General features: G+C 38.6%; 2 protein-coding genes across 2 annotated transcripts in view; one reads left to right on the forward strand and one right to left on the reverse strand.

Annotated features, from left to right (window-relative positions):
* Window positions 1-306: 306 nt before the first annotated feature.
* On the reverse strand, window positions 307-9,160 carry nucb2a (nucleobindin 2a). The gene is made up of 13 exons (XM_022192253.2): window positions 9,034-9,160; window positions 8,521-8,661; window positions 7,411-7,518; window positions 7,007-7,139; window positions 6,769-6,872; window positions 4,303-4,488; window positions 4,027-4,117; window positions 3,848-3,906; window positions 3,675-3,767; window positions 3,080-3,169; window positions 2,799-2,969; window positions 2,559-2,619; window positions 307-2,484 (listed from the first exon to the last, which is right to left on the reverse strand). Exons 2-13 carry the CDS (start codon window positions 8,659-8,661, stop codon window positions 2,255-2,257), a joined length of 1,467 nt encoding a protein of 488 aa, XP_022047945.1. The 5' UTR covers window positions 9,034-9,160; the 3' UTR covers window positions 307-2,254.
* A 12,419-nt stretch (window positions 9,161-21,579) lies between these two features.
* Window positions 21,580-23,817, forward strand: part of plekha7b (pleckstrin homology domain containing, family A member 7b) — a 74,741-nt gene continuing 72,503 nt past the window's right edge. Inside the window, 3 exon segments of the mRNA XM_022192257.2 lie at window positions 21,580-21,804; window positions 21,919-21,995; window positions 22,150-22,207. Coding sequence (XP_022047949.2) covers window positions 21,722-21,804; window positions 21,919-21,995; window positions 22,150-22,207 — 218 coding nt within the window. The 5' untranslated portion in view covers window positions 21,580-21,721.

A 23,817-nucleotide genomic window follows, 5' to 3' on the forward strand; every position in this document is an offset into this window, starting at 1 on the left:
TCAACGAGCCACATACGTAAGAATTTAGTCAGGTAGTTCAAGCCTCTATGGTTTCGGTAATTTAGATGAAATTACATCTTTCAAATTTGTGGATTGCGCTCACATACATGCAATTAATAACAACTGCCTTTCAAGTGCTGCAAATAATTTGTCATTGGGAAAATATCACTTAAAACTTAAGTGATCTTTGTTGCTATGGTATGCCGCTGCTTTACAATATTATGTATACGGTAGGTTGTTCATATTTAACTGTTTCACACTGTATTTTAAGTCTGGCAATGAAGTGATCAAATCTATTATGCAAACTGAAAGGTAAACTGTTTTATTATCTTGAACTGAGGTGTACAGTTTTGTCAAATGACTCTTGTATCCAGCAGCAAGCGATCAGAAACATCACCTGTACATTTTGTGCAAATTATAACACGTTGTTGTTTCAAAGGAACACATGGCACACAGAAAATAAAATGTTCTCTTAAGTAAAACCACAGTAAGGCAAAGATGCTATGATCAATGGATGTGAATTAAGCCTTCTTCATTAAAAGTCGACAACACTTTTTGCCATGGCCAATCAGCTAGCTATAAGAAACAACGTGAGTGACAAAAGAAAAAGCAAACCTGAATAGCACAGCAACTGCACCAAACCAGCAAACTGTGGGGAAATATTTAAACTTTTTCTAATTAGGACAAAGTAGTACACATCTTGTACCAAACACAATGACCCGAACCGAAAGCAAAGAAGCCAAATCGAGAAGTTTTTATGGTCTCACACTCTGATAGATAAAAAAACTGTTTGCTGCATTTTTGTGATGCTGGTTATCTGACGTAGCTTATTTTCAGAGCTTTACCGCTTTTCTAATAAAATCTTCAGAACAAATTGAGACTGATGCAGATGATTATGAAGAAACACACCATTTTAACCTTAACTGAAAAAATTACCTTCTTGACTTCAAACCTGTTTCTTTAAACAAATTCAAAATCAAGCTCAATTATGATCAACTCATAAATAAACATGACACATGCTCACTACAGCGTGTAACAAATTCAATATTCCAGAGGACCAACCTTTGGTAATCCTGTTGGGCAAGCAGCAGGTTTTTTTCCCAGAAGTATACTTTAACCTGAAACTCCCATTACAGATTCTGCAGGACTTAGGACTTGTTTATCTCTCCCATATCTATTTTTAAGAATCTAGCACCTTTAATTTAACAAAGTCATCGGAGAACAGCTGCAGCGTGGCCTGAAAATGACCAGTGCCACGTCTTTTCAAGCACAGCGCGCATTTTTAGTTTTAAAGCTGAGAAAACTCAGAAAATCTGACTGTATACAAGAAAAAAGATGTTTCATGGGAGATAAACAGTTGACCGAGTATAACAGCAAGCAAAACGACCATATTAAGAAAGTAGCAAAAGTGTTGTATTTCCTCACCAAAGTGTGAGGACTGAGTGGTCTGGCTTCTTGAGGGTTAAAAGACTGTAAAATGTAGCAATAATGGGAGCTGGAGATGATAGAAACAAAATGAGTTTTCTGCAAAGATCTAACTGTACCTTGTAGATTCTTATCTGTATCTGGATGCATCAACAAGTCCTTACTTTTACTTTTTACATGAAAGGATGCAGCATAAAAATGCTGTATGTTGATTAAAATTTCTATAGTGTATCTTTACTCTGTTTGGGGTTTTAATACAATAATAAAAAAAAATCAGTCCAGTAAAACACATTTCAGTACTAGTCTTGCACATAATTTCTTTTTGGAAATGTTTGGGGGTATCTTGACAGACAACCCATGTCAAAATGGTAAAATTAAAATGAATTTTTTACACCTTTAACCCCATTAACACCTGCACTATAGATATATAGACAGGCTCTTCAGTCAAATCCATCAGGTCGTGAAGCCATCAGCATGTCATTTTAGAGGTTCTGGACTTTGAACAGCAAACAGCTGATTATAAAAGCTCATCAAAACTATATTTGGATATGATCAGACATAATTGAACTTTTTAGGATACATGTCCATGGTAGGTTGCTTTACAATTGTAATTCCATTTTGCAATCCAGTTATTATTGTTATTAACAAACACCGGTATCAGGGATAACAGGGATTCCTTTCGTTTCGCTCTCCTTCATCTCAAGTGTACTCCAAACCCCTGATGCTTCTCATGCTGGTTAAAGAGGCCTTATGTTCTGGTGGGACTGCTCCTCTGCACACGGGAGTGGAGGTGCTGCAAAAGTCTGCTTGTGACGTGTTGTCAGCATTATTATGGCAGGTTATGCTGGCCTTGTGCAGCTTCTTGATGGCCTGGTGGGAGATCCTGATGTGTCTGGGGCAGACCTTGCTGAGCCAGGTCTGGATTTTGTTGTACATGGTCTTCCTGAGGCGCATCTTGAGGAGCATGGTGTGCAGGTTGATGTTCTTGTTGTTGGGCCTCTTGTTCAACATGTAACTGGCTGTCAACTGCATGTATCTCTGGAACAGGATTTCCTTCAACTGTAGCAACAAATAATCAGTTTTACATTCTCAGAGATTAGCCTGTAAAACTAAATGGTGCAATCAGTACTCACCATGAACCTCTGGAGGTGGATCTACTTTCTGTGACTTGAGCCTCTCCATATGTTCAACTGCCTGCAATGTTGGATTTTTATGTTAAATCTTCTATTTGAAAAGTGCACACTGCACTGTGGATAGTCACATTAAATTAATAACTTAAATACAACATTAGCATAAACAGAAATTAAGCATGTCAGTTTCACTGTAAATCTACAGCAGCAACCCTTTTAAAGTAACAGTGTACTGCTCTTTACCTGTTGCAGCTCAATTTTCTGTGCATTAAGCTGCTCCTGCTGCCTCTCCAGCTCATCTCTCTGTTTCTGGAGGTCAACAGCCTTCTGGTTCAGATCCTGTTCTTGCTGAGCAAGATGCTCCTCAAATTCCCTCATTTCTTCATCTGTATAAGCCTGGTTCTGCTCCAGGGTCTGAGAAATGCAAAGTGAATGGGGCATCACTGATCAGAGTCCTGCTCCTTTAAACAAAACGGTTTTCAGATTGTATTACTCTTCAGTAATGTTAGCAAATATCATCTCACCTCCCAGCTATCTGGCTCCAAGAATTCCTTTTTCTTAGTAGCAACCAAAAACTCATCTAAGGAGACTAGTCTGTCTTTGTTCGAATCCACCTTGAAGGAGAACAAGAGCAAAAACATTTTCAAGGATATATTTTATTCTGTATATTTAATTACTCACTGACAAGTTCTATTAAACACAACATGCAAAGAGACAATTCTGTTTTTTGCTTTCTGAACTATGAATTTAGTCATAGGCTTGGCACTGGAGTCATGAGTATCCATATATAAAAAGATGATTATTTGCCGTTTTCTTTTATTGTAAAGCACTTTCTAAGTTTGTTTTCAAAATGTGCTATAAAAATAATTGTTACTACTTAGTGTGAAAGAAAGAAGCTTATGAATATATTTTTAATTTTACTGTATTTCAATGAACTAATGAGCAGCGTTAATAACATTAAGAATAGTAAGAACACAAGAGTACATAGTATGAAATATTTGTAACATGCTGTCACGTTTACCAATGGCTTCTATCATATTCTCTTCATTGATTTGCTGGAGCTAAATAGTGGTCAGCTTTGTTGCCTGGACATGTTCGTGACAGTAGGGCTCTGAGTACCTCATTCATAACATGCTCTCTCATTCGAAGCCTCTCCTCCTCCATCTCCACCATGTCATCCTCTTCATTGGTGGGGTCATAAATTTTTTCCAGCTGAAATCACCGAGGACAGCAGTCGGTGCAAAGACCACACACTAAAAGAAATCGTAAATTTTCACATGCCATGACTTTACCTCTTTGGTGAACAAAGCCTCAAGCTCCTGTTCATCGAAGAAGCCGTCTCCATTTGTATCTAAATCATGAAATATGAAAAAAAGAAGACACTGGTAAAATAATACAAAATGCATTATGCAGGACTAAATGGACGGCTATTCATCTCATATTAACAGGTGCTCATTGGTAAGGGTTTTACCATGCAAGTTGAAAAAGGTCTTGGGGTCAAAATCCTCAGGGTCTAAACCATCAGCCTCCTCCCAAACCTCCTTCAGTTGATTCTGGCTACCCTGCAGCACAGAAGCCACATCACATTTGAATCACAGATGGAAAAACACATATTTGAACATTCTGGTACATAGTTTAACATGACAAATCTGGACAAGAAGGTAGCATGACATGGGATGAAAATAGTTTCTTCTCATTAACTGTAACATAACATCTCTAATGCTGTCTGTGCAGCTAATTTACTTACCGGATGGTTAACTTTTGGGTGGTCAGCATGCTTCTTCTTCATCTCCTCATAGTGCTCCTCCTCTTTCTTTCTGTCTTCGTCGTCCAGTGTTTTCAGGTGTTCCCGTCTGTCGTGCTCCTTCATCATTTCATACCTCTTGAACTCCTCGTGTCTCTCTTTGTCGTAGTTCTCCAGATCCTTAGTTGCCTGGATGCGGGTGAAAACAGTTTACCTTGAAATTAACATTTATGTGGCGCAATGTCTTAACAATGCTGTTTACTTCATGTTGAAAACAGATGGATTTACACTGTATTTATATTTCTGTTTACAGAGATTCTTGAATGCTGAAATAATGTTCCATGATGTAAATGGGGAAAAAAAACTTGTAAAGACTAAACACAGAATATATATTACAGTTGTATGCAGAATATTGGGCACATCTGGGAGAAGTAATTACATTATTTGAGGATTCTTTCAGTAACAAGTAAATACAGCTACTGACGCTTTCTAAAATAAGTCTGTCTTAAAATGTTAATGCCTTTTATATCATCTGGCCTTTTTGCTTTTCTAAAATTTGTATACATGTCAAGAATGGCCATTTGGAATTGCTATTTGACAACAATTTTCAAACTGATACATTTTCTGACTCTTTAAACCTATCGGTGAATAAACATGCAACATCAAAAGCCTCCTCTGAGTAACTGACTGAGGATCTGAAAATGAATCTAACAGCTGCCCGCAAAGCAGGAAAAAGCAATAAAAAGATTTACAAGAACTTCAAGTTTGCAAGTTCAGTTGTTCAAAATGTTCACATGACATAACAATAGAAGTTAAGACAAGGTCGGGAAGGCCAAGAAAACCCTTGGATCACAAACTTTCTGGGCAGGAAAACAACACAAAACCCACACGTGACTGCAAAAGAACTGCAGGAAAGTTTAGCTGACACTGAAGTGGCATTGCAACATTGCACTGTGCAATGATGATGCACAGTCTACACACAGGAGTCATCAAAAGGAAGTCTCACCTGCTGCTCTATAACAAAAGCCCCCATCTTAAGTTTACAAATCTACACCTGAATAAACCAGAGTCACGCAAGTCAGTCAATGTCATGCAGTCAGTCAAGAAAGTGAAGAGGATGGGTTCTAAAACAGGACAATGATCAAAAATAAACCTTATGTTAAACCACCAAGAAGAAAAGGAATTATTTTCAGACCATTTGACATACAGGAGCAGGTTGAAATAAGTACATTTTGTAAAAAACTATTTCTTAATTTGTACTGATAGTTAAAAGCAGGGTAAAATGACACCAGCAGCAGTTTTTCTCTGCTTGCACTACTGACCTCTACACCTACTAAAGCCTTCCTGTTTCCTGGTTCTTTACAGTTTGTCGTTGTCTACCAAACTGAAACCTTCCTCCAATCATTGGTGTACAAGTAAGGCATTAGTAGGACTCCACTGAGCCAAGATAAAACCGTTTCACAAAGTCTACCTATGATGGAGTATGAAGTAGGCTTGGGTGGTATTACGGTAATACCGTATACCGCCGGTGTTTAAAAATAGCAGCGGTATCAGTTCCAATACCGTCATGAAAAAATGTAAATGTTCTTATACAGGAGGTAAGTGTTATGAGAGTGTGTGGCTCCGTTATGAGGCTCCTAGGAGAGTGAGATGTCCGAGCGACCCTGAATGCAGCGCGAGCAAGGAAGACGGCAGTAGATTCGGGGAGTAAGAGAGAAGAGGTGTGTAGCTGCAGGGTTAGCACAACTGTATGGTTCAGCCGCTGTTAATTTACAGTAAAAGCTGCAGTATTCTTCAATAAGGCTGGGCTCCTGTGTCTTTGCCTTCTACGACTGCTGAGGAAGTGAAGGGGGTTAACCCCGAAGTAACAACAGTAACTTCGGCCCTGGAGAACTGTCCTCCCCCAGCTCCCGACCGGGTCACGAGCTGAGTAGGAAAGGTTAACATAAGGATTAACTATTAAATAAAAGTCATTTAATGCCTAAAATTGATTCTCTGTCCAGTAGCACTTAAACAGTTATGTTTTAGCCTACTTTTGGAGACTTTCCATAAAGTTTATGAACGTGACATCGTCATGTGACAGTGCGGAGGAGAGAGAGAGGGGAGAGATGGCAGATCCTGCACAGACTGACTTGGTGTCAAAAAAGAACACAACTTCTGCAGTTTGGGAGTATTTCAGGTTCCAGGCAAATGAGAAAGGAGAGCCGGTAAATACTGATGAAGCAATTTGTAAATTCTGCAATCAAAAGGTGATCGCGAGAGATGGAAACGCCTCTAACCTAAGGACGCATCTCCGAATCAACCACCCAATCACTGCTGCGAGTATTCAATTTCTGAACGTGAAGGCACAAGCCAGTAACAGTAATAGTCACGGTAATACGGTATACCCCGGTAAAATGTGAAGGAAGTTTGACGGTATCAAAATTTGGACACCGCCCAAGCCTAGTATGAAGTAGCAATGAGCTTTACCGATTTGATGAGCCGATCCAGGTCATCCACTTCAAATGTATGTGGGTTCATGTGGTTCAAGTACTCAAACTGTTTCAGCAGAGCCTGGTGGTCCACTGCGATGTCTATTTAGAGGTTGACAAATACAAAAAAACATACATATATAACATATTTATCTACGTCTAATGAAAAATTCAAGATGTATCATCTTAATTGAAACATAATTCAAAATGAAACACAAATTTTGTTGCACACGTACCATTCCCTCCTTCGAGGTCTTGTTTGGCCTTAATCAGGGTCCGGAGTCGGTTTACCTCCTGCCTCTTCAACTCGTCTAGTTTTGTTCTGACATGATGGCTGACAAAGTCCAGCTCTTTGGCCAGCTTACCTTGCTATAATGCAAAATTTTGCGTTATTATAACTACGAACAAAGCAGTGCATGCATTAAATGACTTAATGAGAAAATCAATACGACTAATACACTTTTTTTTAAAAATTCTCATAACCTAAAATGAATTTTGTGCATTATTTCATAAAAGAAATCTATGATTTACCCCTTTCCTGGACAAGCATGAACTCAAAGTTCACTAGTGAGAATAATGATTTGCTCACTTTGTATTCAGGGCTGGTGGGGAAAAATTTACCATTGTGATAAATTCATACCTTAATGTCCTCCATGTCTGTATTGTGGAGCTTTTCTCTGAAATGCTGATCTTTCTCTAGAAAATCAATGACTTCTCTGAGGTACCGGTCATAGTGGAGTCCTGTGTCCTAGAAAATGTAACAAAAAAGCAGTATAAAAACTCTCTTACATATAATAACATGAAGTAATCCAACAGTTATCATTTTGTAAAATTTATGGCATTGGCGAATAACATAATACTTCCACCACTGCTTTGAAAGACTGATGTCAAAAGACTCTGTGGATTGAGTTACAGAACATTCAGCTTTCATGAAACACTTATCTGCTGCTGACCAACATGTCAGGTTTTCTGGCCAGATGTTTGATGTAGCGATGACAAAACTTGTCCAAAACTGTGGTACTGCCTTCTGTTTAACTGCCAGCTGCTCTGTGGTTAAAGGCCGCTTACTTATTATTCAATAAAAAGGTTCCTCAGGCAGATACAAGTGCACAGACACTCATATCTATGCACTCACAAATAAAGAACATCTGGAACTGTTGTGCTCGCTGTGAAACTGATTTGTAATAAGTTTTAAGTGCAGCATCTGATGAAGGAATTGTACTGCAATGAGGTGATGTTTTATTGAAATTAGCAGTGCTGTTGTAATAAAGCTGCACTCTATCGTTTATTGCCTATATAGCAGCTAAAAACATGTAATAACTGCATAGTATCAGGGATGCAACTAATTAATAATTCATGCAAATTAATTTGTGGACATTAATCATTTGCTCTATTAAATGAAAAAACAAAAATATACATGACAAGTTATCCAAGCCAACATTAATGTTTTATCTGCTTTTGTCTAGCCTGTCATCACAATAAAAGAACTGAGAGAATCTCTACATTTGAGAAGCAGTCATAAGCAACAATTTGGAATTTAAAAAGTTGTACAATTAATCGATTATCAACGTCAGTGAAAAACTCTGATGTGTGGAAATCAAAACGATTCATTTTCTGTCTAATCTATAGGGAAATCTGTGCAGCTGCAGAAAAAATATCACAACTTCCTATCATGGCCACAACACCACAGAGCATGATTTATGTTTTGTTGTGGATTTTCAGCTTGTGTATGAGTCTTGTTTCTTCTTACCACACTTGCTGGAGGCTCTTCAGGCTTTTTCTCCGGCTCTTTGACTTTTGTCTTGTCCATACTGATGGGAACTGCCTCTAAACACATCAGCTGGAACAGCAGCAGAACCCAGCCGGTGTGAAAGGCCCGACTCCAATACATCTGGAAATGAGAATAAGAACAGTGTTTTGTTAAATATAGTTAAGTTTTTGACTTCACGGTATGCAAACATGAACAGTCAACGTGTCTCTGTGTGTAAGTATCGTTGTGTGTCCAGCTTCCTCTTTTTTCCCCCATTCAAACAGCTCCTCTAGCCTCCATAGACTGTACATTACTGGCTAGCTAATAATATCCATAGGAGCCTTAGCAGTGACAGATTTGGCTAATAAGTGACAAGCACCAAAAAGCCAGGTACTTATGTAACGTTAAGCTGTCAGTCTAAGCAGGAAAGCTTACGCCACAAGTATAAAACACCAAATAAGATGTTAAAAGCTTCAGTAAAGAGCACCAAAGATGTGTCACTTGTATACTCACTTTATTGTGAATCCTGGAGCTCGTCTGCTCTGCTTTCGTGCCGTCGCTTCCTCTCAGCTGGCGATATGTCGGCAGCTAGGTCGCTAGTCAGCACTGCAGGTTGTATGAGGAACGGCGTTAATCTGATTGGTCAGTTTAGCTGTCCGTCAAACAAAGTAGCAAGTTGCGTTGCATCGAGTTGTACGTGGCGACATAGATATGAAGAGGAGATACGCCAGCGCGCTGTAGCAGCCGGCTAAGCGACGTGCATACGTGGCGGCCATCTTGGAGGGGGCAAAGTTCCCAATCAAAGCAATGCATGTACACTGACAGTCATTAAAAACTTTGAGACCATATTTTTCAACATAATTTTTATTTTGAAGCCCGAAACTTCATTTTCTTCATATGAATCATTTGTTTAGCATATTGGCATGCAGAAACAAAAATCTAAAGTTTCAAGAATGATTTCAAAATAAAGAATTTCACAAAAGAAAACGGCACCTGCCAAACACAAAGTCACAACAGTCAATACCGAGTATGGCCTCCATTTGCTTCGATGCAGGCAGCAATCCGTCGGCGCATGCTTTGGACCAGGCTTCTGATTGTGGGTTGGGAACAGCCCATACGCCTGGCTACATCACTGTAGCTCAAACCGGCCTCCACCATACCCAGTGCCCGGAGACGACGTTCATGTGATAGACGTGGCATGATGCTGTTCACTGGACTAACAATGGTGGACTTTTTTGTTCCTTTATATAGGCCTTCAAAACCCAGTCTCAAATTGTGCAGATACTCACTGAGTATTGCTTGGTGTGTATTTGGTTCACTTTTGCAAAGTGACCAACCCATGTGCAATGAATCATGACAAAATGACAACTCATCATTATCTCAGGGCACTAGATCATCAGTAAATCCACAATGAATAATTACAACCCCCCTACAAGTAGAATTCTACGTACATTTCTACCTCAAAGTTTCTATTGACTGTCAGTATACATTGAAAAGAAATCATAATTTGCTCATTTCTCAACCGATTTTCATGTGGTTTACTTTATTGTCAACGTCAAAACATGTGCTATTGATAGAGAATATTTGATCTGAAGAAAAAAAACATCGAAAAAGGCTTCCTACAAATGTAGCCTGCAATTTTAGTTATCTTATTTAGGTCCAGAGGCCAGAGAATCTTTTCGGTTCAGCCATTCCATATATAAATGTAAATACTTAGATATGTAGAAAATGTTTTGAAATCAAAAGATTTAATTGCAAATGTAATCTAATTATTTATTAATATTAATTTATTATATATATATATATATATATATATATATATATATATATATATATATATATATATATATATAGGCTGTTATATACACAACAAGGAACTAGACTAGAACAGGATAGAGTTTATTTACATTTACAATAAACAGCACAATTACAATAAACCATAGAATTATTATTAATATGAATTATTATTTATTTATCTGTCTCTCTCTAGGCTGTTATATAGTTGCAGCAAATCCCTCTCTCCTCATAGCTGCTTCTTACTTCTTCCTCAACCCATAGTCTTTGGGAAATCTACATGGAGTAAAGAAAAAAGGTAGACAGAGAAGTAAATAAGTATGTACACAACAACATATTTAAAAAGAAATAATGCTAATAAATTAAGTACAAAGAACTGAACTAGCCAATATACTGGAGACCAAAGTTATTTAATTTGATAAGTATAACATTATTTGGTAACATTTCAGTTATTTGAGAGCAGTCCTAAAGAATTGCCTGTAATCCCAATCGTAAATGGGTTTGGAGGAATAACATAGATGCTAATCTGGGTACATATGAGTTAGGCTTTATAACTACTATTGGTAGCAGGGCTGGAGTGGGACTCATTTTCAGCCCTGGACTTCATGCCTCAGACCGGCCCACTTTAGATCACGACCTATTACTAATAAGTCATGTAATTCTAGCCTTGTCTTGTAATTCAGTGTGTTTTTCTAAAATATTTCCAATTCAGTGGAAGTAAGGGCTGTTTCATCATCATCATCATCATCATAATAATAACAATAATTATAATAATAATTATTATTATATAGTATATATAATATAATATGGGCATTTAGTTTGTCTTTTTATTATTCCATATGAACAGTAGATGATGCTAATAAATATACTATGTATATGATTTATATTTCGGCGGGAGTAGCACCAGATTGTTGAAATACTACAAGGAAAAGTCTTGCATTGACTCATAGTCTAAATATTATGAGCAAAATGCATGGAAAGCATCAGACATAAAATACTAGAGCTTGACTGATATATTAGTTTGTTATCAGCTGATACTGGCCTGTCACTGATGTATTTGTGTCCCAGGTAGAATTTTTTTTTTGGTCTGAAAATGTTCCGAGAAAATTCTGCAAAGCTCTACTAATGTTTTCAGGTCCAATTTCTTTTCAGCTTAAAGGATACTTTTTCTTTGAAGCAGGAACACATTCCCTAAAAATGTTTAAATTGAAAAAAAAAATGTCCTGAGACAAATGTTGCATTAAGAACATCTGTTTTTGTTATCTACATTTTTGAAAATTGTGGGAATATTTATGTGTTACCTCAACAACACCCAAACTCCCCCAAAACATCCTCAGAATATTGCAGGCAATATGCAATTGCTATTATATTACATCACAAGGATGTTTCACACAAAAAAACAAAAACATATGAGCCCGCAATATCCTCTGGAAAACATTTTTTGAGTGTTAGTTTGATGACTTCCTTCTTTGTTATGATGGAATATAACCTGTGGCCTTGACAACATCTTTTCAAACATTTTCTGAATGTTTACGTTACAACATTCTGTCTGGTTAACTTTTAATTCTGTAGGATCATTATTGAAAATGATAAATATGCTGAAAAAATTCTTTGCACATTACATTAAAACTTTAAAACAATCTTGGAGGTAATGATAACCAATGTGGTGGAAATGTTCCCTGCTAAGTGGGATATTTGTTGTTCAATATACTGATATGAAAAGTTTCTTTTGCAGAAGACTATACAGAAAAAACATGCTTAGGATAATTTGGAAACAGTGCCATCACATAGTTTGTCCAGCAGAGCAGTTCTGATTCCTGTCTGTGCAATCTGTCAGGCTCTAGAAAATTACACTGGTCCCTGTGAGTATTTTTATAGCCTTTATAATGATATTGCAATAAAATTACTGATGCATTATTGTGGCATTTTAAGAGTACAGCTGGTCAAGATGGACAATTAGTGCTACATATAGCTGTTAAACCAATAACAATGCAATACATTTCATAAGCATATCATATGTTTTATATGCAAAATAATAGTGTAGTTCATAGCTAAATATAGAATAGCATGAAATAAAAATGAAAAAGGTTTGACTACAGTACAATCACCTCAAAAAATGTGTATTTGGAGCACTTTGGTAAATATACAGCTAACTGTGTTTGAATTCTGGGCTACACTCCTCCTGTATTATGTACCTTGTATCATTCGCAAATCTCAAGGTCATGGGGACATTTTCAAGACATGAGTTTGCAAATCCTTCTTCTTTGTCAGTCTCTACTGTAATTTCTGTAAAAATAAAGGATGTAAAAAAAAAAAAAAATCCCAAACTGCAGCTCTGTATCAGCTTTTGAGCTCAGGAGGCAGCAGCTTGTGATTAATGGGTATAAGTCCACCTCTCACCCCATTTCTGCTCACTGTTCGCATGGGGAGATCTTACTTGGATCCTTCAGGCTGTGCCTACAGTTGGACTCGTCTCAATGCACTCATCAATCTTAAACACTGATGTAAATGGAGCTGCTGTTCTGAAGACATTTAATTTGAGCAGATTTCTAATGTGAAACAATTTTCTGTTTATTCTGAAACCAGACATTCATTGGTTTGATGTGCTGTAGTTGTAACACATAATATCTGGGTAAATTTTATTATTTTTTACAGTGTTAATTTCTACTGTTGAGGTTCCCTGAAGCACTGTGTGAATAATCCACTTGATTATTTGTTTAAAGTTACCGCTTTAGCTACAACTAGATGCAACCGAGTCTAGCATGATGTAGAACGTGATGTGGCACAGACTGAAAAGCTGACAAATGTCACTGCTTGTAAAAGTCCTGTGAGAGTAGATGTGCACAGACTATAATGGATATCATTCACCTTGTAAATGATCTTTACTTCAACATTTTGTGCTTCGCAGACTCACATGCTGAAATATAATCTCTCCAGAAGAGGGGGCTGTTGTGATGTGATGGCTGCGTCCATTACTGCCGACATTAAGATCCCTGTGGAATTACTGGATGAAGAGAAATCCATGTTTGCTGAACTGGTCCAATATGCTGGGAGGCACAGGACTTAATGACTGAATGATTAAAACCAGCTGGGAAATTCTAATTCTTGTTTGCACCCTCACCTGCTGTAGCTGTTTTGTAAATTGAATTCCAGGGCAGAAAATAAAAGCAGGCTTTGAGAGGGAATATTTAAATGTTGTTCTGGTCAAATGCCCTCTTTCTGTTGCAGTTCTTTAAACAATGGATCAACTTGAATGAAGACTTGCAGTTTGTTGCCAGGGAGTTTTAAAAACATTTGGGTTTCTACTGGAAATTTGAGTGCTACAGAATGAAAACCCCAAAATTTATGAGCTTTGGCAGGGACAGCAAGACAATTAATCTAATTTCTATCTGGTTAAGTGAGCTTATGACTAAATAGAACATCCCTGCCCTGTAGATGTCAGTGTAATAGTTGGATGAACTGGGAGGTAATTAATCAATGTCTTAGATCATAACTGAAATGGAAAGTGAAGGAGAGCAGATGGGAAGATCAGCACTTCTTTCTAATCAACAACTATATGATGATTAAATGTGCTGCATAATGGAAAGGAGACTACCATCTAAATATTACCCTACACTGTGTGCGTTAATAACAATTCAGGCACTCTGAGACACCTGTACACACTCATTATACACCTTACTGTGCTGACATTAAGGGATACCTTGAAAAAGCATTTCAGTAAAGATGCTATTGATTTCCTTTGTGGGCGTCTGCCAAATAGATTAAGATCCAAACTATTCCTAGCTGAAGAGCTGAACGTCAGAGCGAGACAATCTTTATTTCATTTTCTGCTCAGCACCTTTGGTAAGCTGTGATTCAGCGGGAGGAGACTCTCTGAGGAGAAGACAATAACATTGAGTCACCTTGCTGCATTGTGAGCCTCTGGCAGCCAAGAGGCAGGATTCAGCAGTACCAGCAGAGACCGTACTGCAGAGCTGCACTGGACTGCGCAGCAACTATGTGTGTATTTGTGCGTGTAAATTATTATAGATAAATGGATGTCTGTGTAGAAGGGATGATGATAAATCATAACAAGGTCAAATAACAGGAACCTAGCACGGCTACAGGGTGATTACACAGCAGTCTTTATGTATGTTTTCAGCTAAGCTCTCCTTTATTTGACTGACTGATTGAGGAATAAACAGCAAGTTACACTAAAATTAAGGATTCATTGATTCAAACAGTTTTCATTCCTGTTCTGGGTCTCTGCTTGGCCTCATAATGCAGAGCCCTGGCTCCCCAAAATACTGCATATCTTTTTCTTTGGGCTGTTGTAGGTGGGTGGTGCTGTTCTGATGATGTGACAGATGTAATCATGCGTTTCATGATTGGTTCATTTCTTTAAGGTTAAATACATGAGTGTGAAAACAAAAGAAAACCCTAATATATCTATTATATATACAATTTTTAATTTAAAGATAAAATACAGATGGATGTAAAAATGTATGAAAAACCAAACATGTAATGTTTATATTGATGGCGTAGAGGGCACTGTCTAACAGTTCTCCTTAAGGCTTTTCAGCTGGGATTGGATCTGGTGACTGCAAAGGCCAAAACATATGATTCACATCATTTAGAAATTCCTCAAAGCATTCACTAACCCTTTGTGCCCAGTTTGAAGTCTATACTTGGTATGTTCCTACTCGTACTTATTAAGCTGTTTCATTTCTTATGTGATAAGAATCCTGTAGGGCTAGAAACATACTAACGCAGAGAAAATGCTTTTGCTTTATGACTTTCTGTCACACGGATAAGACTTTAAGAAGTTTACAGTGAACAGGTTTTGGTAGAGCTCGTGTAGTATAATATTTTTCGTTTTTTCCGAGGAGTGCTTTATCTCCCACTATTTTTGAGGAACAGCGCCTTAAACCACTGCAGAATATTTCAGCAAAGCCTCCCCACAAGGGAACCGTGGGTCAGATATTTATAATGTTGACAGATGTTTGTTGCTCTCTGCTCCTCGGCCTGTAGTGTTTTCCTCTCACAAAGGGCAGATCAAGATGGCAGTAATCTATGTTCCAGAGGAAAAACATGAAACTCTGGGGTTCTGTACGTCTTTCTGTGACTGTTTAAAGAGTTTACTGGGATAATTCACACCCTCAAACATGCCGTTACACAGAGATTATCACACTGATTTAGGAGAAGTCTGGTATGATGAAGTGAAACCTTGCTTTCTTGTCTCTTGATGCTCAGCAAAACAACTCCGGTGCCAACACTGCTGTGACTTTGAACATTGCCTGCTCCGACAGAGCACAAGTGAAATTTATGGGTGGCAGTGGTAAATTAGGCAGGTCCGTTTGATGCAGTGTAAGCATTATTGTAAAGTGTCATGGTCAGGGAAGCTTTCTGCCCTCAAAGCGTGACTGCAGTGAAGGTGATGTGAGGCTGACAAAGTTCATCTCAAGCTTCCAGTGCAATTAATGCATGGACATGGGCTCATCTACACATGTAGGTATGTTGTGCTGTGAGGTCAGAGACACTGACAGCTTCACAAAGACCTTGCAAGTGCTTTACATTTCCTTGAAAATTAAAAGACAATGGGTTTTCTTCCTGGTATAACATATTCCTTTAGAATGAAGTTTGGGTGTGTTACTGCAGAGACAAGAGATCTAAATCAATAGATAACTTTACTGTTCAGTGTAAAGTCTTTCCAGAAAATTACATCAGCAAAAGACAGGACAGCACGTTCTGATGCATATTTTTGTTCTTGTAATTATAGCTAAAAATTGTGTTGAGGCGTCACATGTCTAAACTGCTGACTTTTTATTGAATCTGAAGAAGAATTTTCACTATTTTGTCATAATGACTCAGATATAGGAAAGATGAACCAGGGTTCTCCTGGCATCTTCTTGCAAAAATAACCACAACCTCCACCCTCAAAATTTTACACAATCTCAAATATTATCATGAAATGTTTGTAGAAAAATCTTTTTTGTTTCAAAATGTGTGGCTGCTTTAGACGGACACAAACAAATACAAATTATATATTTTTTGTTTATTGGTTGCAAAAAAACGAACAAAACTAAATTCTACCAAAATTACCCAATACTCAAAATGTATTATTTTTATGGAACCAATCAATTGTAAGTTTTTAATGGCTTTTTAGGATTTGTTGAGTATTGCGGCTGTGATTCTACTAAAAGAGATTGCGTTTGAAGAGCACACCTACGAGTGATTCTTAATGCAATATACATGTAAATATATGGGATGTCCAATTTTTTTCCATCACTGTATATTCAAACTCCTGTTCAATCAGTTATTCAACTATAATTGCACACATGGTTTGAGTTACATATATGTGTTTGCCTCATGTTTTTATCCATTTCAGTGAAGACAAAGCAGTGTTTAAACATTTGCTTCTCCAAAATAAAAGTCTGTGAAGTAAGAAGGGTGCAGCAGGGTGCTTTAAGGTGATGCCATGCACTAATATACAGACAGCCAAAAATGTCACCGAGTTGGCTTTGAGCCCTGAAATGTCATCTGATCTTGTTTGTGACCAACTTTTTTCTGTTCTTGTGCAAAAAAAAGTCTCCACTGTTGAATGGTGCTGCTCTCAAACAAATAAAAGACTGAAAGGCTGGCTGGAAAGTTAACTCCTACTTTCCTCTTCAGACATGGCTGTCTCTGATTAAGCATTTAGAGTTTCTTTAATCCTTTAACTCTCGTGTCATCCTGAGGGTCAAAATGACCTGATTTAGAGTTTAAAAATGTGGAAAAATATATATTTTCACAGGGAAACTTCTGATGTCCACATTTTTTGACATTTTGGGGAAATTTTTTAACATCTTTGGTCATTTTTTGGTGTCCGTAAATGAAGACATCAGGAGGGTTAATATCCAGGGCCGGAGTGGGACTCATTTTCAGCCCTGGAGTTTCATGCCTCAGACCAGCCCACTTTAGATCACGACCGATGTCGATGATGTACTTCATGTTCTTGGATTGGTTAAACCTCTGAAAAAGGGTCAAAAACGTCAACAAAAACTGGGTCTGAAGTGATCGGATGTGGAAGAAAGCTGAAAAAGGTTGCAGCAGGAAACAACTACTCGAGTCCTCCATGGCACTTGAGTTTAGTGAGTAAGGTAAGAGCAGAAAGGGAGCTGCCACTCGGATGCTGTTCTTCCACCCAGACAGGACCTCTTTCTGCTGTCGCTGCTACACTTACTGCCCTAGTTGAGGTTTTAGGTGGAATATTCCTTTTAACAGACCCTCAGGTCTCTTTGAGGATTTTGGATGGAATACTCAGTTAAACCAACATTTTAGGTGCATGTCCAGGGATTTTTGGTGCAATGTTCCTTTAAGGTGGATGTGTGAGGATCTTGTAGGTGGAATACTTCCTGAAACCAACCTTTTAGGTCAACATTTAAAGATTTAAGGTGGAATATTTCTTGAAACTAACCTAAATTTCATGTTTAATTAAAAGGAAAAGACATTTATTGCAATTAAACTTTTAAAAAGAAAATTAAACATTAAATACAATTAAATTATATTAAACAGACAAAATATTTAATTAGATAATTATCCAGAAGACACAAAACATGTAATTATGAAACTAAATATTTTTTCAACAAACACATTAAAGAAGAAATATTTTAGATAAATAAACATTTAAAAAATACTAACAAACAAGAAGAATATTAAACATTTAAGAAACACAAAAACATTTAATTAGATTAAACCTTTAAAAAGACAAAACATTAAGTTAAAAAATTAAATGCTTCATTAGAAAAATAAATCTTCAAGACAATAAAACTTTAAATAGGAATTAATCAGAAAATACAATGAAGCATTTAAAAAGAAAATTAAACATTAAAAGGTGGTAAAACATTTGAAAAGAAAAACCTAAACAAATATTTAATCTAAGAATTAAACATTGGGAAAGAAGGAATTTTTTCAAACAAGCCAATAAAACATTTGAAAAAAACAATTAAACATTAAAAACACAAAGCATTTCAAAATCAAATCAGACATGAGAAAAGAACAAAAGGTGAGAAAAGAGCAAAACTAAACATTTAAGAAGAATCAAGCTAAACGCAAAACATTTGAAAAGACACCAGTTAGACTTTACAAGATCAAATTAAACAGAAGAGACAGTAAACGATCAAAAAGGCAAAAAACAGATAAAAGTCTTAAAGTGTTTCCTAGTCTGAAATGAAAACATGAAGCTGTTTCTTCAAACATTTCCTCTTTCTATGTTCTTGGTTTGATTGTGGACAGATTTACTAAGAGCTCATTTAAGAAAACTGCTTCCACATAAAGTCTACTAATAGTTGAAGGCATCGATCAAACTAATGTTGCCTTCTGATCTCCACAAACTTTACTGTTCAGTGAAGAGAATCAAAGTTTGTTCAGGATTTCTAAAGAACCCACAGGTGAAGGTCTGAGAAGAACTCAGATGGATGGTCTAAATGTGAAATCAAGACTCATGGCCACAAGTTTTAAGGCTTCTGTTAACCAGAAAGTTAAAACTAACAGAAGTACTGAGAAACTTTTAAAACTTCAGTCCTCAGACTGCCTAAAGGTTCAAACTAACAGAGGACTACTCAGGAACTTAGAAGATATCAGTCCTTGGACTGTCTGAAAGTTAAATCTACCAGAGATCTGCTGTGGGATTTAGAAATTTTCAGCCCTCAGACTGTGTGAAAGCTCAGGTCTTGAGGACTTGGGAGGTCTGGAGGCTTTGGAAAGTCTTGAAACTGAGGGTTCAACCCTCCAGGACAAAGGCTGAAGTCCAACCCCCCGGGAAAAACGGTCGAGACAAAACTCAAGTTAAAAAAAACCCTCGAAAACGACAAATAATAGATGACAAGAGTGCAAAAAAAAGAAGAATTAGTATCTGAGTGAGTAGTTCAGGGGGTAAGAAGAGAGCCTACCAAGCAGAAAGTAGTAGGTTCAAGACCCACCACTGGCATTGTTCTGTCTTTGTCAGAATTTTGATACAATTCAAGACAGTCTGGTCTTGACCAGCAACCTACAGCTCCATAAGCATCGTCTTAACTCAGTGGGGCGGCGTGGGTAGAGTGGCTGTCTTGCAACCGGAGGGTTGCCGGTTCGATCCTCGGCCCCTCATGTTCATGTGGAGGTGTCTGTGAGCAAGACACCTAACCCCTGATGGGTCGTGGTTAGCACCTTGCATGGCAGCTTCTGCCATCAGTGTGTGAATGTGATGTATCTTGTAAAGTGCTTTGGGTACCTTGCAGGTATAGTAAAGCTCATCCGATAAAAAAAATTCCTTTGACATCGAAGTCAGACCTGCAAACCCAGTTTCAGTTTAGACTGCTACTGGTTTTGGCTTTTAAGAGGTGAACAGGAAGAGGTTTTTTTGTACTGATGATCTTTTACTTTGTTCCTGGTTGGAATGCCCATCAATGTCAACGTGAAGTTCACTTTTAGTTCCGTTTATTTATTTTTATTTTACTAACACCAGCTCACATGTTGTGTTATTGTAAACTTACTCTTTCAAATAAATATTTGTCTGACCCCCTGGAAACCAGCGTTTGGACTGTTACTGTGTTGCTCCTCACCTATATATTATTAGTCCTTCAGTGTCTGTTGGTCCAGCTGACTGTTGGTCCAATCAGCCGAAAAACTGAATTACTGAACTTAAAACTGATTAAAACAAGACAATGAACAGTAAAACTGTCTGTGGAAAATGTGCTGCTCCACCAATAAATACCAACAAACTTAAACATCTTACAAACACCTCTGACCATGTGCACGGGCCATAGAGGGTGCGCCTGCAAAAAAATAGAAAAAAGAGCTGCCAGTGGAGACGGAGGCGGCCCAGGCCAGGAACCGTTGCAGCAGTATACGTGATCAGCCCAGTGCCATAACCAGGCGTGAACTAACCGTGATGTCACCTGTTGGTTTCAATGCCGAGAAAATGAAGCCCAGATTTTGCTACTTCCTGGTCGCCATTTTGGATTTTTTTGGAGCCAGTGACATAAAAAGCGTCATCAAACAGGCTGGACCGGAGAGCAACTCGGGGCAGGACCAGTCTATGGGCGGGCCAGACTGAGAGCTGAAGACTCATTTTACACATTTTACTGCAGAGGCTTCTGTTGCTGCTTTCGGAATTCAGCCTACGCTAACAACGTTAGCTTCCACAAATTGAAGTAAACTTTATCACTAGTTGTCAAAGTAAATTAGCAAGGTGCATCGATGCCGAATGTCTCATTTTTAGGCCATGACACCTCAGAAAAAAGACAGATTTTTGGGGTACACTGTACACATCATATTTAATGGTAAAATTGCATATGAAACGCAAACATTTACTTACCGAAAAAAATGGATAATGGAACCCTTTGAGGGTCTGTGAGTGCAATTAACGGAGGATCAAGCCATGGCTACAGTGAACGACAACTAATAATAACTCAACAAACTGAAAACCTGTGGAAAATAACAATAACTAGAGGACAACTTAATCTAAATGTGGGTGAAAGCCAAGTTCCACGGAATAAGCCTGCTGAAAGCCTCGCCCTAAAGGATCTGTCAATCATTCCAGACAAGACTATCAAGTATAGCCACGCCCCCTGGCTCCGCCAACTTTAATGATTTATTTTTAAATTCAGTCTTGATTTATTTTAAGATCGGCCACCTGATCTCTCATTTTGACCATGAAAACGAACAGGAAAAAAAATCCTGAGCTGTAGAAAATCAGTTTATCAAATTTTATTTTTTCTGGTGATGAATTTTAGAGCCAACCCCAGCGGATGGTGTGATATTGCAAGTTTTTGATACTTCCGGGTGGGCTTCATTTTTGGAGCCAGATGCTACGTTCATCTTTATATACAGTCTATGGCCATAACTCAACACCGCCCCCGCCCCAAAAAAACAAACAAAACAAACAAACAAACAAACAAAAAAACATAAACAAAACAAAACAAAAAGTGAACACCGGCCCTGGAGGCCCAAACATCAGGCCTGCCCACCGGGAAGTGTCCCGGTCCTCCTGATTAGCGACTCCCGGCCTGTTAATATCCCTTGAATGACTTTATGTTGCTTTCATGGAATCCAAATATAATACTATTTTAGAATCGTGCTTTTAGTTTCTGCTTTGTGCTAAAATCGTTCTCTTGCAATGTTCCACTCCCTTTTTTTTTGCAGTTGCACCCAGCTTTTCTCTGCAGGAGGCTTAAATGATTCCTCTGCTGGAGAGCTCTGAACTTTGTTTTAATCATCCACCAGGCTGCTGCTGCTGCTGCTGGGTGGGATCAGGTTTGCTCAGACTACAACAGAAAGGCGGAGGGAGCTTCAGTTTGGTATTCTTCCCCTTTAAAAACTATGCAGCCCTAGCGGTGGTGGTATTATCTGGGCTCCCTGGAAAAGGGAGAAAAAAAGTCTGCGGAGAGAGAGGGAGAGAGGAGAGATCATGGCGGCACCTCTCGGACGGGACACTCTACCTGATCACTGGTCGTACGGAGTTTGCAGGGATGGCCGGGTCTTCTTTATTAAGTGAGCCACTTTTAAACTGCTGGAGGTCACTTTTAACGGGGCTGGATTTTTTTGTGTTTTTTTGCCTTCTTGTGCTGTTTTATTACCGTTCAGTAACAGGTGTCTTTCTTGCAGTGATAAAACTCACAGCACTACTTGGCTACATCCACGCACTGGTGAGCCTGTTAACTCGGGACACATGATCCGCTCAGGTACGCGACAAACGATCTGATTTGCAGGGACACACACCAAAAGGGGGGCACGTTGTTGCTGCTGTTTTCTCTCCCCCTCCACCTCTTCTCTGTTTCTTCAGCCGCTGCAGCGTGTTTTCCGTCTGTTCAACGTGTGTTCTCGCTCGTGTTATAGATCTGCCGAGAGGATGGGAAGAGGGCTTCACGGAAGAAGGAGCCAGCTACTTCATCAAGTGAGTGGATCGGGCTGCATTGTTGCATGGATCGTGCAGAAAGCGAGAGAGAGAGAGAGAGAGAGAGAGAGAGAGAGCGAGAGAGAGAAATCCCGTGTTGCTGTTTAAAAGTGCTGTTTGAGGAATGCTTTTGTTCAAGCACGTACACTGGATTGCACATCTACAAAGCATGCATGCACAGTAAGATGACAAATGACAAATAAACACACACCCAACATATGGATTAACACACAAGGGTCCCATTGGATAGGTGAAAGCAATTATCTCAGCCTGCATGTGTGAGGGAAAGGAAAGTGGCAGAGGCTTTAGCAGGACAGGAAGAAGCCTATTAAAATTCTCCTCACATCCTCCATGCAGGACCTCTACTCTCTCCACTAGATAGGTGTACAGCAGTGGTGTGTGTGTGTGTGTGTGTGTGTGTGTGTGTGTGTGTGTGTGTGTGTGTGTGTGTGTGTGTGTGTGTGGCAGTGAATGAGAGAGAGAGACTGTAAAGGTTGCTACAAAGGGGTGTGACCATGTGTTGACAGAGATGTATGGCATGATTGCATTATTGAAGCAGAGAGGACAGGATTTTCAAAGTCACATGCGGCACTGTGAAGTTTTCCTTTTTTATTGTCAGACTCACACATTCCGCATTGAAATGGATGTGTAATATTCTGGTTGGGAATCACTGAATGGCACTGCAGCATTATTGGCATTTTTCTTGTCCTGTTTGTACATAGTGCTTTATTTTTCCGCGTTGTAGCATGCAGTGGATCTCCAGGTTCTGGCTTGTGTCTGTCAGTGTGTATCAGGCGTTGACTACGATGCAAAGCAGGACAGCGAGAGCAAAATTATGCTGAAACCGATCAGATAAGTCGGACTAACAATGACAAATGGACGTGCTACTTTAAAACGAAGCGGAGACATCTGCATTGGATCTGGATCCTTGTGAACAGAGACTCCTCCCTCTGTAGCTTGGTTAAGGGTAGCCCAGGACCTGCCCTTTCAGTTTGCCCCATTTGCTCCAGACAGAAGGCCTGTATGGAGGATTTTATATCTTCATAGCTGCAGGTTTTCTGGGGTTGATTGGTACAAATATGAGGTATTTGCTGCATTTCTCAAATAGATCTGAATGAACTATGTAGACATTTATTTCATTTTAGCAATGGCAGTATAATAACAGAGATATTCTAATAATTTTACAGATAATGCCAACTAATGGATGTCCATGTATGCAATAGCTACTTTGAACGTTATTCTGACCTCCAAACATAGTTTCAAAAAAGGCTTTAAACACACATAAAAGAGCTTCAGCCAACAAATTTGTTGTTGCTGAGCCATATTGTGTATAGAATAAAGGCGGTCTTTGTGTTTCCCTCATTCACTCACTTTTTCTCTGTAAGAAGCTGGAACAATACATCTGTGAGGTCGCTTGATATACGGCAGCCTAAATGTCACGGCTGTGAAATCAGTCGACTACTTGTTGCCCATTTGGCTTGGTCAAAGGTTCCTGTTTTGCTCCTGCTCTTTGCTTCTTTCTTTGTTTCTAAGGGCTAATTTGTTGGAGTCAGTCGTGAACAGGAACACTCCAGGATTGTTAGAGTTCAGCTGATTTTGGACACCAGTTG

Source organism: Acanthochromis polyacanthus, chromosome 2 (assembly GCF_021347895.1).
Source record: "Acanthochromis polyacanthus isolate Apoly-LR-REF ecotype Palm Island chromosome 2, KAUST_Apoly_ChrSc, whole genome shotgun sequence".
Taxonomy (NCBI): domain Eukaryota; kingdom Metazoa; phylum Chordata; class Actinopteri; family Pomacentridae; genus Acanthochromis; species Acanthochromis polyacanthus.

Bases quoted from the DNA above. Each gene is read 5' to 3' on its own strand.
- nucb2a (XM_022192253.2), bottom strand. From the start codon at position 8,661: ATGTATTGGAGTCGGGCCTTTCACACCGGCTGGGTTCTGCTGCTGTTC. The intron at 3,768-3,847 runs GTAAAGTCATGG...CGGTGATTTCAG, and splicing joins AGGCTTTGTTCACCAAAGAG to CTGGAAAAAATTTATGACCC. The intron at 2,620-2,798 runs GTAAAGAGCAGT...CCAACATTGCAG, and splicing joins AGAAAATTGAGCTGCAACAG to GCAGTTGAACATATGGAGAG.